The sequence below is a fragment of the Oreochromis niloticus genome, linkage group LG15 (assembly GCF_001858045.2).
Source record: "Oreochromis niloticus isolate F11D_XX linkage group LG15, O_niloticus_UMD_NMBU, whole genome shotgun sequence".
Taxonomy (NCBI): Eukaryota; Metazoa; Chordata; class Actinopteri; order Cichliformes; family Cichlidae; genus Oreochromis; species Oreochromis niloticus.
The window spans coordinates 33943093-33963336 of NC_031980.2; the positions used below are offsets into that span (position 1 = coordinate 33943093).

The 20244-nt window shown below is 39.7% G+C and overlaps 1 protein-coding gene across 6 annotated transcripts in view; it reads left to right on the top strand.

The window, feature by feature from the left end:
- Window positions 1-20244, top strand: part of LOC102082324 (adhesion G-protein coupled receptor D2) — an 89534-nt gene that overhangs the window by 27156 nt on the left and 42134 nt on the right. For 4 of the 6 annotated variants that reach the window (XM_005453953.4, XM_005453956.4, XM_005453955.4 and 1 more), the window contains 3 exons: window positions 11313-11354; window positions 14917-14970; window positions 19163-19307. In XM_005453953.4, coding sequence (XP_005454010.1) covers window positions 11313-11354; window positions 14917-14970; window positions 19163-19307 — 241 coding nt within the window. Of the gene's footprint in view, window positions 1-11312; window positions 11355-14916; window positions 14971-19162; window positions 19337-20244 lie in introns of all 6 variants that reach the window. The other 2 variants (XM_019346187.1, XM_025898948.1) reach the window with 2 other exon arrangements.

Consider the following 20244-nt stretch of genomic DNA (forward strand, 5'->3'; position numbering starts at 1 on the left):
GCCCCCTGGTGGCCATACAACGCCTATTGCAGCTTTAAGTCTGTTATAGCTTTACTCACACTTTACATGAATGTAATTTGTGGGACAAGCAAACTTTGAATTTATTTCTGAAAATCTGTGTTACTCGTTTAGATTCTCTTACAAACTGAATGGGCAGAATGTATTTTTTTAATTATTTATTTTTAACTTGTGTGTCCAGCCATGGACAAAAACGATGAGCTTCACAACGAAGGGGGGCTGGGAGAAAAGATACAAGTCTCTTCCCAAAAATAAAAGACAGAAAAGAGCGAGAAAAAAAAAACGAAGATATATGAAGTCTTCATGTCGATGAGCTATCATTCATTTTCACTTTGAAGTCCTGTGAACCGTAGTGAAGTGTGATTGCATGTGACAGTCGCCGAGTCTCCCGGTTTATCATGATGGATGCACCCTGCCACCACGGTGGTGTTGTACCGCACGTGTATGCGCGTGCACGAACACAGACAGGCGGATGAATATAGAAAGACACAGAAGTGGGGTTATGTTGGGTAGGTGTACACAGACACAGAACTACAAACCCAGCTTTTACACTCATGCACTCACGTGTAGATACACATTATTTTAGACCTTCTTTCTTATTGTCCTTTTCTCTCTACTTTTTATTTTTGGGGTGTTACTAACTCTTAGTGGTTTAATTTATATTTTTTTTTACATATAATTAATTTCTATGTACAATTTATTTATGTATGTATTAATTTAGGCAAATAAATAAAAAACACTATAAAACCCATATTTTGCATCCTAAAAGTGAAATTATTTCCACTTTTATCAGATGTGAGACAGATTGACAGCAGATTGATGGAAATGCAGTAGGTATGTGAAGCTCCTGCTGCTTTGTAAGGACACTACATTATAAGTTAGATGTATTACTTTTATTTTATTGCTCTATTTCTTTATTTACAAAAACATGACACTAAGTGTCTCGGGAATAGAAAACAACTTATTAGTTAAAAATAATTTATAGGTTTTTAGAGCACATTATTTTTTCATATGCTGCTAATGTGTCTTTAGTCACTTACGTCCTTTACAAATACAAGGTCACAGATTCGGCATAATAATAGATAATAAAGCAAGCAAGACACCAATCGGCAATTCACATGTCTAAACGAGGGAAAGAAGGTCCGTCTTTCTGTCTCGCTCTCTGTGATTTCTCTCGACAGACATCACTCACCTACACTTCTCAATCTTAACACGTGCCATTAACCTCGGCCGGGCTCACCTTAGTTGAGAAACAGCATAGCAAACGCATCCCATAATGGTACCCGGAGCAACGTTTTTCCTATTTTGCACCCAAAAGCAACTTGTTCAGACTTTGCATATTGCATCCATTTGTCATTGTTAGTCAAGGGCACTGCAACACGGTCTTGTCAGTGGTGCAATTTGCACAAAGTGTTCTGCTCAAATGTTACTGTGCATGCGTTACAGTTGTTTGTTTGCAGGTTCCAATGTACCTTTCAGGTGCTTTAAAACTGTTTTCATGCCCGCGAATGTATGCATATGAATAAGTCGAACGCGCACCGGCACAAGAACAATAGACCAAGGGCAAATGTGTCATAGTTCTCTAGGCAAAGCGTACACTCTTTATAGAAAAATAAATAATACAAACAAACAAAAACATAATGGTACGTATTTTGGCCCATTAGAGTTGGCACACTTTTTTGGAAAAATGGTAAGTTGAGGCTCAGGTGGTATTCAACTTCCAGACACTTGACTTTGATTCTGAGCTCGCTTGTACTTACATAAGAGTGCAATTACTGTTTGGAAGCCACTAAGAGTGCCTGTGCTTGTGGTGGTATATTGGGAGTGTGTGTTTGTGTGTGTGTGTTATGCCTTTCCAGCTTCTCATTGCCACGCAAAAATGGGTGGACAGCTGCAACATAAGCATGTACTGCTGTACTGCTGTACATGCTTATGTTGCAGCTGTTAATGTGAACTCCTTCTGACTTGCAAAATTAAAAAGACATCACATTAAAGACGTCACCTATTTGTCCTTCCCCCAAATATTCTGGGTTATTATGTACTGCAATGCAAAATAAACAGTATATATCATAAATTATATAATTTATCTATGCTATGATTGCAAATCTGTGCAAAATATCTGATACCTTCTATATTCTGAAAGCAGTTTAAATGGAAGAAGCTTACATGCAGTGATCCAACCACATAATACCAGGTGCAACATATTACTGTGTCTAATTCTGTATAAGTATACGGTTTAAGAGTATATACACTAATATGGTATTATGTCTGTTACTGCAACCGAGTGTGCATATATGCAAGGGCATAAAATCAGATTTATATTCGTGAGCGGCCTTTTCTCTAAACTTACCCAGGCTCCAGCTGCTGTTTTTAGGAGAACTTGTTCCCATCTGACACCCCCCCTCGTCAGCGGGAAACTGTGAAATTAAAAAACAAGATTGACAGCAGGCTCACATAGAATTTGACAAGAGGGCGCCCCAAAAAGGCCTGTTGGATACCTAAGTATTTTTAATTAAACAGCTTTCTGCACTGGCGGCCGGCTTTCACTCGGCAGTTCAAAGACTCCTGCTTTGACCCATGTGTTAAAAGTTTGTATCAGTTTTCCGTGGCTGTGTTTTTCTTGGCGCCCAAGACACTCAACTCGAAATTGTCTTGTTTAAAAGCTAGTTTGTTTACAGTTCACTCTCGTTCTCGTGCTCTCAGTACCGCTCCTCCATTACATTCCCACATGTGTGCCGTGTGATCAGGTTCAGGGTGTAGTTGCCAACTCCCGCTGATCTCGCGGCAGGCTTGGTTTCTGCAAATGCTCCGAAATTTGGTTTATATTAAAGAAAAATTGTCGGAAAAGCAAAAGTAGAGATCTGCCACGTGACAATTACTGTCTTAATTTGCCGTCATCCTGGTTTATTTAAACGCTAAAAAAACAAATCAAATGGAGCGGTCATCTGTTTTTCTGGAACTTCATCAATAACGTTCGTCCATCTGATGTAAAATCAATATGACACACACTGACACAATGCCAGAGCAATGGCAAATGTGCCGTCATTTGTCATCGAGTGGTAATAAAGATATGTCACAATTGATTTTTGCCCATTTTTCCCCCCTTTCTCTTTATCTCTTGCTCTCCCCATCTCTTCCTTGCTCTTTTTGCCAGTAGCGGTGATGGAAAACATAAATGAACGTTATTAGGACTAAAGCGTGGCCAGACTTGCCAAACTCAATTAATACTTGAACAAAGGCACTGTAATAATGTGAAGACCTGTGTTTTCACTGAGACGCCTTACCAGACATTCTTAAAAGAAAAGACAAGGGATTCATAGACGGATGGATGGATTGTTAGGTGGGTCTCTTGTCCAGGAAGAAAGATTTTGTTTTGGCCTCTGCTCCATTTTTTCCTGTTTTTTTCTCTTTAAATATGTTTAAACTGTAATTGCCAATCTGTAGAAAAGTGATGAAAGAAAAAAAGAGTATAGAAACTAAGATTTAACGTACAAATCGCTCCTCGTTGCTGTGCTTATAGACATCTGCTGCTGCTGATGTTTTCCTTTGTAAATTTTGTTCCTCCACAGTTTCATGTGGCTCTGTGGTGTAAGCGTGTGCGCTCCACTCTGTGTCCGTTGTGTGTATGTTTGTGTGTCAGTTTTGCCATTGCGGTTTGTTGCCGCTGGGTTGTGTGTACCCAAGTTGCACTGGTGGTAGCGAGCAACATCTGTTTCGGGCTTGTTGTTCCTCTTGGCTGCTTTTCAATTGGATTTCCTCAAGCAGGGCCAAAAGCTGTCACCTCTGCCAGGCTCTGTTAGCGATCACCGCCGGCCCCTATATTAAGTAGGTGGTTCAGGGCTAAGCTAATAACTCTCCCTCCTCTCCTGAGCCATCGCACACCAGCACTGGTGTTGCTGCTGGCTTCAGTGTGTGCCTGTTTGTGTGCGAACACTGACAGTTTTCCTCTGCAGCTACACACCCCGTGGAGGCAGGCTGGCTTGGGGGGTCCCCTCCTCAACGTGACAGCCCGACTGACTGGATGTGTGTATAGGGAAAGAAACAGGGAATCCTAAGGGCTCTTTTTTAATAGAATAACTTATCCACTTTCTCTAATAATGTGCAGTGAGAAAGAAACAGAAAGAAAACTTTGGCACATACCCAAATCAAAATTTAGCTTATTCCAGTTGTCAGGACTGGATGTATTTGGTTGCATTTTGCACCCAACAATCTTTTTCAATTGTACAAATTCTCTTTTAATGGTTGATGTCATGCTTTTGTGCACAACAGAGGCCAACTTTAAGATGATTGAGAGTGTGATGATTTATTTTCACAGCCATCTTTACAGTAGGGTGAACTGAGTTTGCACCAGTAATGAATACAGTGCTCACTTGCTGCAAACGCGAGCAATTTCAGCTTGAAAGATGTGATGCCACCCAAATCTTAAAAACCTGTTTGGTTTGTCTTTTATTCTTCCACTGCAAGCATCTTCTCTCATTCGTATCTTGAGCAGTTCTGGGTGCTACAAAGCATTTATTGGGCGGTGTTTACCTCAAACTGACAGAGTGGCAGGCTGCCCGTCTACCTGCCCTGTCTGCCTGCCTTCACTTCTTCTTGCCAGCATCTCTTTCCAGCTGGAGCAGTTGCGTGGAGCTGGATTCAAACTGAGGGCCTGCAAAGTATCAACTCCCTGTTTCACAGCTTTGACAGACACTTTGATTTGACATGCCATGAACAGTTAAAGTGAAAGTTATGTATACATGTTAATTAAACTGTTTATGTGTGGAGGGGTCAGAGACATTAGCAAGTCCCAGCGCAGAAGTGTGAATTTCTTTTCTTTTTCCCCCCATCACGGTGTTTTAACCTCTTCTGTCTCTCATTTCCTTAATGATTACCAGGTGTGAGGGCAGAATTTTTCCTCCCCTTTTTTTGCCAAGTGGAGATGCGGATAGCTCTATTTGTGAAAAGTGTCTCTGCGTGTTTGAATTTAGGCGAGGATATTTGACGTCGGGCCCAGCTTGTTCAAAAGGCTCTCGTTTCTGGCAGAGAGTGACTCTGAACCCTGGAATTCACTGAGGGGATGTGGAGGTGGTGGTCTTCAGTTGCTTAAGAAAAGGCTGTTGGTCTGTTTGAAATATGTAATTTGTGAAAACTGTATCTATTTTGATTTGTGATTTTCAGTTAGACAGTATAGACAGAGTTAGTATAAATCACTTCTGACATTAAGCAATTTCAGGGCCTAATGCTCTCCTTTAAACTGTGTGGAGCATGTGCTTCTCGATTGCTCTAAAGCAAGAAACAAAGTGTGGGTAGTTCATGGACTAATTCTACATGTTTGTTTTTAATACTGGGATAGAAACTTTGAACTAGAAGTTTTTTCCTTTGTGCATCTCTAATGCAAAAATAGAGATACAGAAATGTTTACATAGGAGAATGAAATGCTTGAAGTAAAAAAAACCCCCTGTTACTTGTCTTATAAGTTGACATATTAATTTTTGTATACAGTAGTGTGCATAAGACTAAGCTTCTCATTTTTTTTTTATAATTTGCTAGGAAAATGGGAAATACTGTACAGTTTGCAAGGCAGATACTACAATTGTAACAAGCTTGAAAATCTTTATTCTTCAGCGCAACCTCAATACTCATAGGCAAGCTTTCTTTCCTGTCGAACTGTCACATTTGGCATTTTCTATAGATGCAACACAAGAAATGGGAGCAGATGTGTTTTTGTGACAGGTTGAGAGTAGCAAAATCCCTAAAGATACAATTTTAAATTGGTTCTTTGCTAAATTGTCTTTATGTCTAGACACAACATTGGTTCATCCTTTGAGTTAGGTTCCCTTTTCATGCTCTATTGATTCATAGGTCAGTGTTAAGTGGCTTAAGTAAAAAGAAAAAGTACAACTGGAAGTTATCAGGTATAATGACTGGATTGAAAATAAGTAAAAAAGCAGCCAATGTCCAAAGAAAAACTCCTGGAAACTGTCTATAGAAATCATAGAAACTATTGCTCAAGACCACGGTTATAAAAATATTTTTAGAAAAGGGAATGGCTGAAAATTTACACATCTGTTGTACATAGATGTGTTTTACTGCAAGTCATTTGTACCACTAAATAAATAAAAATTGCAGCCATACTGGTTCTTTTTTCAATCAAACAAGCAGACAGAACAGCAGACTTCCCTGTCATTATATCTCATGTTAACGTTTAAGCTCCTTCTCATACTACAGGGAGCGTTGGGCTGACAGAGACAATACATTCCAGCGAGAAAGAAAAAGCTGCCCTGCCACTTCCTCTCCCCTTGCCAAGACACTGTCCTTCCACCTTAATCATAGTTTTCATATCTGTACATTGAAAATTTGTTTCCCAAGGACGGTGCCATAAAACTGCTGCTTTTTGAGATTTTTACCTGCCAGCTCTCTGCTTCCTTTCTCTACACAAGTGGGGAGGTTGATGGGAGTGGGAAACAGGGGCGCTGATAGTAAGTGAGGGGAGAAATGTAGAGGGATTGTTCTCTGGGAATTCTCTGAGAAGTAGAAGGGCTTAACATTGCATAAGCCATAAACAAATAGTATAATTTTTATCTTTTTTGTTATAGGAGAAAGTGGCTTTTTTTAAACACCCTCCCCCTGCAGCAGGCTTACTGTCAAAGTGAGGACAGCGTATGTGCTTGGGAAACCTGGAGCCGTTGTAGGAAATTTAAAAGTGTTCAGTGTTCATATTCAGGTTGGAGGTTTGTGTCACTGCTGAACACATGCAGGGGTTTGAAAATTGAAATTGAAAATTGTGTTTAATTGATCATGTTGAATTTTTTCAAATATTTACAGTCAATTTTTGCAGCCCATCAGATCCCATCATCAAATTAAAACAATAGGAGAAGTTGTGTACACAAGCTGTAGCAGCCTTTAGTGGTCAGCCAGCGTGTAAATTATGTTTTAAATAATTGTCTTGTGTTATCTTGCTGAACTATTGTCGTACCGCACTGTACACTGTCCATCAGCAACCTTGTATTCTGTAGAAAATATTATTGAGCTAAACAATCAGTTGCTACCAGCTCATTCATTTTGTCTTGTCATAAAATCAAATGATTCTGAAATGTGAAAAAACCTAGAGTCAGATCTGTTCTCTGGCACCTGAATCTGTTATCTGAAATTCAAACTTCTTCATTATCTAATAACGCAGGAGTTGCCCGTCTTAATTCATGCAGATAATCAAAAAAGACGTCTGTATTTGCCAAAGATCTGTAGTTTTTTTTTACATTTGAGGGAGTTAAGCTTCATTTAATATATTCTCTTACAAAGCAGACACTTAAAGACAGGAATAAAGCTTTTATTACAAGTATAACCAGCGGTTAATGGCTCACCTTAAATATTTAATGCACTCAGCTGATGCTTTTACGAAGAGTGAGTTGCAAGGACAACAGAGGTAAATTTCCAAAGGAGGTTGTCGACATCACAAACAGCCAGTAGTAAACAATATCAGGGCTAGCCGCTTTAAATGGCTTGACTCAGAGTTCTTGAAAGTAAATCGATGTCTGACTTTGATTTGTTCTTTCTGCTTTCCAGACAAAACTCTCAGTATCTCTGATAAGTAGGATCGCACGTGCACGTTTAAACAAATGCACTTTCCTGCCCGGCACTGCGGCAGAGCGGATCTCTCCGGGGCGATGATGTTTTTGGTCAAACACAGTAACTTTTTAAACATACAATTGTTCCATAATTAGTGAGATGCTAATTAATTTATGCTCCCCTGTTTGATGTACAGTATGGCAATACTTTGAAAGCAACTGTGTTCGTTCTTTGCATAAATTTGTAGCGTTTTCTGCAGAGTTCAAAAGAAATGCGGCAGAGTTTAGAAAGGCACGCTTGCATTTAAATAATGCGCCCCATTTTCCCGTCTGTTTGTTTTTAGGGATAATATTAATGAATTAACATTTTAAACAATCCGTCATTATTGTTGCGCTGCCACTTATTTTTAACTCAATTAGATTTTAATAGATCATTTTTTCCTAATGTGCACACTATGTTCTCCCCACTTTGTTCACTGCACAACAAAAGATTAATTACAAATAAGAGGAATGATCAAAAACATGATAATCAAATTGCAACAATAAGTTGGGAATTGCAATTCTAATGCAATACAATAGAGTATGTGTTGCAAATTAACCACCCACTGTCTGTTAGTGTGTGTGTGTGCTTGCTAACTTGTGTGCATGTGTCTGTGTGTGCAAACAGTATGGAGCCATACTGGGTTTACATACATGATAAACACTTTGCTTGTGCTTTTAAATAATTGTTAGTGGACATCACAAGTTGAGATTTTAGGCTGCGTTAAAGTCACATTTTACCTTATAGAGGCCTAATTATTATATATTTATCAGCAGAAGGACAGACACCTCAAATACAGCCCTATAGTAACAATTGTATAATAACACATCGCTAGTGATGTGCATTTAGAGTCAGTCCATATCATTTTTAAAAAATGATAAAAAAACATATCTCTTGACTTTTCGAAAGCCTTTTACTAGCCGACATTAAATAATATACCCTCACCATCCACTTCATTACGCACATCTAAGGTTAAACTGCTTCTTACCACAAACTTTGTGCATTTAGCCATGTAGACATGCTCATGATGCCCTGCTGAAGTTCAAATCGAGCATTTTCCTCAAAGAACTATATCTTTGAGCTGATAGAAAGGAAACAATAACTATATATAAATAGCCATTTATTACAACCAAGGTATGCAGAACAGCATCTCTGAGCACCCCATCCAGAGGGGCTGCAGCAGCTTCCACTCATGTCAGCCTGAAACAGGAATTGATACAGTTCACACAGGCTAAACAAAAGTGGTGACTAGAAGACAGGAAGGCTGGTCTGATAAATGGTCATTTCTCCTGCAACATTCAGATTTTAGGGTCAGAATTTGGCATAAAGAACACTGAAAGTGTGGATCCATCCTGCCTTGTATCAACAGTTCACACTGGTGGTAGTGTCTAATGGTGTGTGGGATATTTTCTTGGCACACTTTTGGGTCCCTTTAGTGCCAGTTAATCATTATTTAAATGCACCAGCCTACCTGAATGTTAGGACCATAGTGTATGCACCATCCCATGAAGCTCAGGTCATTTTAAATTGGCTTCTTGAACGTGACAATGTCTTCACTGAGAGGACCATCAGGATGTGGTGGGATTGAAAGATTGGATGCAACCGTGTGATGTGATCATGCCAATATAGACCAAAATCTTGGAGGAACGTTTCGAGCTCTTTATTGACTTTATGCCACAAAAAATCAAAACAGTTCGAAGGCAAATTAGGGGACCACCCCTGTATTGGCAAGCTGTACCTAACAATATGACCGGTAAGGGTATAGATTCAATTGGCTGCTAAAAAAACACTGCTGAAAAACGTCCAGGCTTGGCGTATATCTAGAGTAGCCTTTCACCTTTGCAGTCCACAGTCTCTTTGAGCTCGATGGCTGAGTGTCATCTAATGCTCGTAAATTGGAGCAGAGATGATAACAGATGAAAATATGATCTTGCCGTCACACTTGGAAAACAACACAGTCTCATCCTTCATTCGTTGATTGATTGATTTATTTAACTTGAAGACAAGGTTTTGTGGGCGCTGCTCTTTTTGTAGCATTCTTTCACTGAACATTTGAAACTGAATACTCCAATTACTCCTGTGTAGTTAAAGTATAAGCTATGGGATGCACTTTGAAAACCAGAAACCTCAGCTCACCCACTGTTATCAGGTCACCAACCTCACCAATGCTCTCATGGTCACACTGTGCTATGGAAATATTTTTGTTTTTGTTTTTATTTGTATCTATTTTTTGGCCACTTCACATGCGTATGTAGCAGACGTATCTCGGTGTGCGATTCCTTGTTGTGTCTTCAGAATGGCAGAGACAAGAGAAATTGTCAGTTGTACGCAAGGTGTCACCAGCCTGCGCGACAGACGGGGCAATTCAGTCCCCGGAGGACAATGTGGCCAGGTGAATTTGTAGTAGCTTGGCCTAGAGGTCATCATCGTCAGCCGCTGTCGCCCTGTCACTCCGAATGGGCCCCCAAATCATGTTGTCAATGGTGATGCATCGAGATCTTCCTCGGGCAAAAATTGGATGCTCCAAACTCAGCTTGATTGATGCATTGGGCAGGTTGTGCCTGCCTGTCTTCGGGATGTGTCCTTACCCTGGTTTAAAGATGAAGCAACAGAGATGTACTTGGCAGCGGTGAAAGCAGAGAGATGTACTTTTAAAAGTTTTTTTTTTGTGCTAGCGGTTTTCTTATCAAAGAATCTACCATATCTATCAGCCTTGAAATTTATAGGATTTTAACTGCCTTTTCATTTTTCTCGGTACATCTTTTGTGGCACGGTTCAATCAGTGTTCTGAGAATGTTGTTCTCACTGTTTTCATTGAGGCATCAGGATTACATTATGGCTCGAAGGCGAATGCACAGCTTGTACATTCAGTGGATGCCACAATGAAACGGAATGAAAAATAGCTGTTTTTCTGTGACCAAAAGTGCAGCCTTTATGCATCCAAGGGCATGGCATTCTTGGGCCCTGGGTACTAGCCGTGGAGTGTTGTGAACATGAAATATCTTCTTTTATGTGCCATTTTTTTCATTATGCTCCCTCTGTCTCTTTCTTTCTCCGCTTTCCTCCAATGGTTTTTCCTTGATGGTCTCGTCTGGCCCAGGTTGCTCTCTTTCTGTGTGTGTGTGTGTGGCTGTGTACACGTGAGTGTGTTTTAATAGACGCCACTGTTAATGCTGTCTTTATCTCCTCGTTTCTTGCTATTTGCGTAGATTTATGAGCACAGATTTTCTGTTTCTTTACATAATGCGTGTGCTCTGTGTGTGTTTGTTAGTACTCAATCATATAATTGTGTTTTTTATGTCAGAGAACACAGTATGAATATAGGCACTTGAGATTTTCTATTTCAATAAAACTGTGTGGAACCTTGGGTTGAAGCCTTTGATGGCTTAGCGCAGCCTGCAACGGGGAAGAAGTCTTGCAGACGAAACAAATGCAAGCCGAGCTTTATACAGAGGTGGCCCACTTTGGATAAGTTGTCCTACTTCTTTCCTCATTACTTCCGACTAAAGTCTAATTCAGCGCTGTGCGACTAGAATAGACTTCAAATCAACCTTACCTGCATGTGTCGCTCCGCTTATTAGCTTTGATCTTTTTTTTTTCCTTCTTCTTTTATTCTTACAAAATTATAAGACAGAAAACAGGTGTAACAACTTTGTCCTCCTCTTCTTTCTTTCTCCCTTTCTCTCTTTCTTTGTCTGTGTTTACAGGGCCTGTTCATCTTTCTGATATATGGGGTGTACAACACAGAGGTAAGTCTGCATTGTGTCTCAAGGCTGTTGGAGTGAATGAGAGAAATGACAAGTTTCTGATGGGCTCCTTGCTTAAAATCAGCGTGGGTGGGGTGCGGCAGAGTGTGTGTGTGTGTGTGTGTGGATGGGTAGAGGGATGGGAAGGAGGGGAGGGGACATCGTTTCCATGCGAGCGTCCCACTGCCCTTCATGCTTGGACTAACTTATATGCATCTGAGTCCAACCATTTAACACTGACACGCTGCAGTTCTCAGCCACTCATTCCTCACCCACATTGGCTAATATTTCACTGCCTCTTTAAGTTTTTAAACTCACAGCCCTCCATTTAGCATCCTGACAAAGCTGCTGGCCAGGGCTTTGCAGGGCTCCAAGCAGTACCCGTAATCGAACCGAAAAAAAAAGGTAGTGGTGGTGGTGGGGGGACAATATGCAACAAACAATATAGAATGAAGGGGTGATAAAATGCAATCTTACTGCCTTATTACCATTTACCAAACCATAGCTGTGCGGGGGTGGAGAATGGTGGAGCGTCTAGACAGAGAGTTGTGATTTAATGGATGAGTCGCATGTCACAAAAATCACTCTTGGTCAACTGTGGCTCTTTGTGAAGTCTGCATAGGTGATTCTGCATTTAAACTTAGGCCCACCTTCCAAAGTTGTGTGACAAAATTAAAAAATTCAAAAGTCTAAAAAATGTGCAAAAATAAAGAAAGCAACAAGCAACTAGAAAAGACTGTAAATCTGAATGTAAATGCAGCATAGGAAGCAAAATCTAAGACATCGTTTCTGCGGCTCGCTATTCGTTTATGGTGAATACACATATACGCTGTCTTTTTGTTAGGCTTTTCTTTGACTGAATACACAAGGTCATTGGTCATTAGTCCACCCTCCTCCACTGCTCTTTTCTATTTCTCTTTCTTCAGTCTCATTTATTTCAGCTTTCTGTCATTATCACCTGGCTGCTGACCATCAAAGAAAACATCTCAAGTTTTCTGTCCTTTTCCATTTTGTTTTCTCCCTCTTTTCTTCTCATCGAGAGCGTCGAGAGCGGCGTCCCTGAGTCATAGCGACGTACTGACAATGCAGAGCCAGGCAGGAATGACCTTTCGCGCTGTAAAATACATCAATATAGCATTCTTGCTTAAGTGGCTTTTCAGTGCTCGGGAATTTGTTTTCTTACACTCATGTTGTCCTTGACCCTGAGGCCCTCATGGTTTGTGAGCAGCTCCTCTTCAGGTTTGATTTTCAAGAGGACCTCACTGTTGTGGTAAAATTTTGGGGAAACAAAACAAAACAGAAAACCGAGTACTCTTGTAATTATTTCATCTGCTCCCACTGATCCCGCCATCACCTCTCGAAGAGTAGGGAGCTTTTCTTTTGTTTTCTACTTTTTCCTCCAGATTGTGACACTTGGCAGCGTTGGCTTTAGGTTTCAGCCTTCATGACCCCTTAAAAGAAAATATTTGCTTGGCAAAAATTTTATTATTTTATTTATTTTTTGTAAGGATCCCATGAACAGGCTATACGGTGTCCTGGCATTTTGATTCATTCAAAAGCTGTGTTGGCAGGGACTTTCAGCGACAGCTGGTATAGCACACGGCAGGTACACAAAACACACAGTGAGCACGCTGTGTGTAAAAACTTTGCAAAGTTGCTGTTAGTTGTTAACATTTAAAACAGATGAGTCTAACCGCCTCTGTGTCAGGAGATTTCGCTTTGATATTCTTAAGGTGGTGAATTAACTAGTGCCTGAAAGTCAGGACATGCTCCATTTATGAAGCCGGTTTCTAGGCTGAATAATTACAATTGTGTATGGTATGGAAGAGAGACTACATCTGCTACTATTACCCTCAAAATGCATCGTTTTAATTGCTAATTACCTGACAGAAGCTTTCCATTATTCATTGCAATTAGCTTTTCCTTGGTGGTCACCTTGTAATCCCACGCTTTGATGACCTTTTATTTCCATCAGCTCCAAGGATGTCGGCAGGTGTTGTCGGGCAGACTGCTTTAATATGGTAATCGCTTAGCACCCATTTACATGGGAAACCATGCTTTGCATCCTTTGCATCATTGCGAAACCTTGAGTGCGCGCAAAACCCCTTAAACGCATAACGATCATCTAAAACAATGCCCTTCCCCTCATTGTCAAATGATTAATTAAGTTGTGTCATGTAATTGCCTCAGCTCACTGGCTGCTTTTGAGATCAGTGAAACCCCCGCGTCTCATTTTCTCCATTAAAATAATGTTAATATAGCGTCTATCCAACATCTGCACTGTGTTGACGACCTCCTTAGTATCTTGTCAGAAATAATAGAAGGGTTTTTGAAACGCGATGCTGGCATTGTTGATTCTGCCTTGTCACGAGGCTTAGGCTCTCTTCATTATGTCGCCCTTCAGCAGTGGTACGTATGCAAAACATCTTCTGCATACACATGCTGTCTCTGAGACCGTGTGTATGCGTTCACTGTGGTGTCATAATTTATAACACGGCGTGACTTAATGAAGCCATAAGCCATAATGCATATTCACTAACGTTGTGGGCCGGGCTGGGACGGGCTGTAGTGATAAGTGCCCAGCCGATACAAATTTACAGTTAGTGCTGACAGAGGGCACAAACACAAGAGCGCGCACGCATACGCAAACATACACACGCTCACTCTCACAAGTACCAGAGGATTTTGAAGAAGACAGGAATAACTGAACTACTGGCAATTTTTTTTTACCTATTTTTATTTACTTATGTATTAGTATTTTATTAGTAAACAGTGTAAAGAAATTTTAATAACAAAGTAATAACAGCGTCTCAATAGAAATGAAAGAATAAAGTTGGCTTAGTAAAGTCAAAGTATAAGAATAAAAAAAGTAAGAATTAATTTTTAATTTTACAAATTATATTTGTATCCTGTAATATTTATTTTACTGTACTGAGAAATTAGCAAAATGTAATTGAACCAAAGCAGCTTTTGTGCAAGAATTTTTTATCAGGATTTAATACTGTATTTTAATCAGTCAGTTTTTGAATTATTGTGAAATCATCGCCTATATATATATATATATATATATATATATATATATATATGTACATATATACGTATATATATATATATATATATTAACTTCTGTCTGGTATTTTATGTGTTAAATGAAGGTGTGCAGTACACTGTTTCATCTGAGTGTAAAAATGTAATCTGTTCTGCTAGGGCAGTCCCTTCTCCTCCAATAGCTCCCATTTGTTGGTCCCGGCGCTCTGTGTTGACAGATGATAGCTTGAAGTCGTCTCCTTAGTTTGCCAGCTCTATGTGTCACTTTCAAGTCCCATTAGCCGCTGGGACATGCTGGAACACCCTCTCGCACACACATACACTATCCCAACCACTGCGTGTCAGTGTCTGCAAACTAACCCTCAAAATATGTTCCTTCCATTCCACATTTTATTCTCCCTTCTCTATTTTTACACTTTGCATACTCGCAGGTGTTTGCTGTGGAAGATATTTTGTTTTAATTCAGGGAGCGCTGCAGTTATCTCTTTTGCTCCCATTCTCTGTGTCTTTCTTTCAGGTTCGAAGCACGGTCAACAGGATCAAGGAGAGGAGAAAAGCGCTTAATTTTTCAGTATGTAATCTTCCATTTTCCTGTGAACAAGTGTGTGTGTGCACATCTTTATTCTGTTGTGTGTGTGTGTGTGTGTGTGTGTGTGTGTGTGTGATAAACACTGGTGTGACAGACTCAATTTTCCTTAAAGCGTTCGCTTCTCATGAAAAAAAGAAAGAAAAAAATCCCTACTACAGCAATGCCACAAAGAGTCTCTGTACATCGGCTCAGCTAGTCGACAGTCCGTGTTAGATGCCCTTATACATCAAACATACACCCATAATAACCCCCCCTTCCCTGCCCTCCTCACTCTCCCCATTGCAGCACCTTCATCGTAGCAATGTCAAGCTCCACGGTGGGTTACAAGTTTCTAATCCAGGACAAGCCGTCCCCTGACATTAAACTGTCAGGCCAGTATTTATACCTTGGTGGACGCCGTTTGGCTGAAATTGTGGGATGCTGCACGTGTGTCTGTTGTGTGTGTATGTCTTGAGAGATTATAGCCTAACCAAAGGACATTAAAAGTAGTCACAAGTCTGTAGCGCACACAAACATGCACATGTCAGACACGCATACGATTGCAAACCTTAACGCCTTGACAAACTCTCATTAAACTTATCCCCATCCTCATCTTGCAATTGCATACACAGGTGCATGTGCATGAAAAGCCTCTGCTCCCACTCGAGCACACCACACAGCACCTCCCTCTGCACTCATATGTGACCCACCTTATAATAAAAAAGGAATGCAATAAATAAGTTGGTTAATTAATGTTTTGTGCATGTGTCCCTGTATGCATGTCTATGCATTGGGGTTGTGTGTTTGGGAGGGTTGGGGGGGACTTGCCTCCTGGTGCAATCTGATATATTGGTTGCTCATGTTATCAGTGAGCCCCCCCCATCTACCATCATTTTTACTGCTTCCTCTCCCCTCTGTGGCGGCAATTTTCCAATCCTGCTGGGTCCCGCTATCAGAATGCGTTTTTTAGCCATCACCATTGCCTGACAGTTTTTAGCTAATGCTATCTTGTGCCATAAATCCTGCTTGAAATACTGTATCTACCTGTCTTTTGGTTAGATAGGAGACATTTGGCTCTAGATGACCGCACATGCCCCCCTATATCCCCTTGTTGTAAAACATAGGATTGGGTATTGTGCCTCGCCGGGTGAGGGATAAAGAGGATTCAGCGTGTTACTGCATATGGGGTCATTTGAAGACAAATGGCTCTTCAGAGATAGAGGGATTTATATGTTGCATTACTCATGAGTGAAGATTTACCCAGAAAAGGATGATTCACAGTAAATTCATTTTAGGAATTGAAAGTGGTTATTTAAATACAAAGGACCGTTTTAAGCTTTCATTGTCCTCTTATTCCTTTATCGTAAACATTAAACGTATCCAGTACTAAGCCGAGTTATGTCAAAGCCACCGCAGTACTGACTTTTGGAATATGCCTTCATCTCTAGGCTGATTATATGTCAGTACAGTCATGTAGTGTCTCTAAACAGTGCAAAGGGTATAAATGCACAGTATTCTGCAAAAGTCTTGATACACCCATCATTTCTTTATATTTTGCTAAGAAAAGGGGAAATATGTACAGAGATTTATTGAAATATGCAAAAATAAATGGAAAAAAGTATATAAGGCAAAAACAGAGTTTGAAAGTAAATATTTGGTTTCACTATCTTTACTCTTTAACGCAGCCTGAACTCTCGTAGCCAAGCTTTCTTGTCATTTCTTATGCTTTTACAGCACTGGCAGTATGTTTCTTATGCTAAACAATGAAGCTGTTGCCAATCACACCTTTCCAGATTATGTGACTGTACTTTTCTGTGTTTATAATTCCATGAATGGTGGCACAGTCTCTGCCACCACCAGTTGAAATTCAGCCTCAAACCATGACAGAGCCTCCACCGTGTTTTATAAATGGCTTTGACACTCGCTGTTATACCTCCCTGTTTATCTCCGCCATACATATTGATGACTATCTGAACCCACAATTTTAAATTTGGATTCATAAGGCCAGGTTTATCTTGTGTAATATTTTCTCCTTGTTTCCCTTCTTAATAGTGGTTTCATCACAGTCAATTTTCTAGTAAGACCATGTCTGATGAGGCTTCAGCAAACAGGAGAGCAGGAGCTAAAGGGCTAAATGCGTCTCTTAGAGGCTATGTGAGGGCTTTGCTGGATTTTTTCTCTATTTCTTAAATAATCTATAGCTTAAAAATGTATCATCCAATCTATTATTTTTTTCAGGGGAGAAAAAACCCACACAGATCATGTAGAAGTCTCAAAAACCCACAAAACCCGTATCAAATATGATATATTAGGCATTAAGGGGTTAAGGACATAACGTTCAGATGCTTTTATCAGCTGTAGATAGTGTTTTAGGCCTGCCACTTGTGACCCCCACCAGTCTAGTTTCCTCAAGGACACACTGCATACTGTGCTAAGATATGCTAAGTGTTTGGCTAATAGCTCTCTTAGTGAAATCACGTGGTTAGTGCAAAAATACTATTTTATGCCTGCAAGACTGCATTATCTTTGGAATTTTCCATAGTATTTTTTTGGTATTTTTCATTTCATTTAGAGAAATTGGAACATTTTTGTTCCTGCTGCCAGTAAGTATTTCTGTTTCTGTTATGTGTAGACTGGTTCATCATTTCAGATGCTTTTTTTGAATACTTTTTTGATTCATAGGTCAGTGTTCAGTGGAAATGAGGGGTGGCTCAAACCTTTAGACACTACTGTATGACGGTCTGGTAAAAACATATAATTTTTCGCTGGTGTTGCAATATTTAACTTTAAAAGTCATTGGTCTTGCTATAGTCTGCTATAGTTGAAGAATTTGCAGGTGGCTAGATTTAAAACGACCAATTAATCTGCCATACATGGCTGTGAACTGTGGAAGAAAGCTGGAGCACATGGAGAAAAATCCACACAAGCACAGGGAGAACCACCTACTTTGACAGCTTCTTGTATAAATTCCACCAAACCTAATCACACACTATCCCCTCTTTAATTCCACACCACTGTTGACCTCTTTAGCCCTTTTCCTCTACATGGGTGTGGATCTCAAACAGGGTTTTTTTTCCTTGTTTGACCCCAGGGAGCACAGTTTTATACACACACACATACACACAGCCACTTTGAACAGTGTCGCCTGTCTGTTTGATACCTCGTACCTCTTGACCCACCCTGACCTTCTTCTTGTACACTCACAGCCAGATTGCTTTGTGAAATAAAGCTGTCAGTTGTAGGACCCAAATAAAAAACAACCCCCCCTTAGTGCTCCGTGCCCCTGACATCACTGAAATATAGATATAAATTGGAAGTGGATTAGTTTTTTGATCTTAATTCAAGTTTTGACAAGATATAGGAAGCTGCATGTAGAAGTTACAATTTAAAAGAAAAAAATGAATGGGACTAGAATTTGGTGTTTCCTTTCTTGTCTTTATCTGGTAGCACAAAAATATGTGTTGCTCAAAATACTTTTAATAAAATGCCATTTATTTTTGTTGCTGGCACTGCTGGTTAAAGTGACTGACAATGACATGTCGCAGTGCATGCATTTGCCTTTTTCTATTTGCAGTAAGACAGAAGAGCAGGGTATAAAAGACATTCCAGCCTGATATAGTACAGTACAAGACTTAGGAAACCCTGGAACCTTGTCGTTGGCCTCCTTGACCCCACAACTCTGTTTGAGAGCCGTGCAAATAAGTGGGTTTTGTGTGATTGCAGTTTATTTTGGTCTGGATGGAAGATGCATGTGCATGGTGTAAAACAAAGAGCTCTTTCACTTAATTTTCTACATCAGCTGCTCTAGCTTAGTGCTCACAGTGTGGGAAGAATAACACAGTAGGTAACAATAGCCTATAGGATTTTTTGAAATCGTGATTAGGGATAATCAAGGGAAAAAAGGCATAATTTAATATGGGAATATCTACCACTGGTCCATCTGAGTTTAGTAAACATTTTCTAAATATATGTTTATGTATTTATTTTCCAGTTTTTACTTGAAAGTACTGTTAAAGTGCTTTTCTTTAACATTTTAAAACTTTTAAATACATAAGAGTGCAAAGTGGAATAGATACAGAAGGCAGCAACATAAGAATGCTGATAATTGCAATTTAAAAAAGTATATATAACTAATTTGTATCACTAATGGGCAATTAATAAGCTGCTGATGATACTGCTTCCTTATATCTTATAGAACTGTGCCAGTTCCCGACCATCCAGTTCAGTTACCAACTCTCATCCTGTCAGTTTCCCACTTGGAACAACTCCAAGCCAGGAAGAGGAAGGCTATGCTTGCAGCACCACGCTAGGCCCAGCAGTGCAGGAAGAGAACAGCAGAGGTGAGCTCTGACTCCAGTGTCATGCAACTGTAAGTGGAGTTAGTACACCAACTTTGCATTGAGGCAGTGTTGTCTATCATTATCTTTCAGTATCACACTGCAATCATCGTTAATCAAAATATAATTTTGGGTCTCAGTCATTCAGTAACCTGGAAATTATTAGACCACATTCACAATCCTGGAAAAGTAAAAAATGAGAGAAATTGTAATGTCCAAAAATTATCGTGCAGCAGTGATTGATTTCTGTCTAGTGATAAACAGTGAAGACCAATCATGGTGCATGTATATAGTTGGCAGTCATGAAGGAAACGTTCTGTTGTTTCTTCTGATTAACCAAAAAATTCATTAAAAAAGACTTTTGTCTCAATTTAAGCAGTAAAAGGGCCACATTTCCAGTATAATGATTCCACCTAGAGAAATGTAAAGCAGTTACTGTATTGTATTGCTTTAAATAGTAATCTTTGTCTTTTCTTGTATCACTTTAAAATATAACACAGTTGCCCTTTTGTTTGGCAGTTGAAAAAAGCAAAGCCTTCTCTGATTCAGTTTTCCACACAATCTTTTCTAGTTTTGCTCAAAAGACGTGCAATAGCATGCAGTCTTTGGAGCTAAACATAATAGCAGGTCACAATATTGCTTGCTAATTTGATTATTCTGCTGGCCTTACTTCTTAAAAAGCACAACCAACCCACCATCACTTAAAAAGAACAAGGAAGGTCACCTATTCTGTGATTTCTTTAAAAAGTATTATTATTTTTGTTATTTGAATGAAAGTTTCATTTCTTTAGAATAACTGAAATATTTTCTTGGCCGTGTGTCTTTGTACTTCATCTTTTTAAGACGGCAGCACCTGTAGCCTTGGTTGTCGAAATTTTCTGCTCAGCAGTAGAAGTTTTCAAGTGAAGGATTTTAATTTTCACTGAACACTTCAGTACAA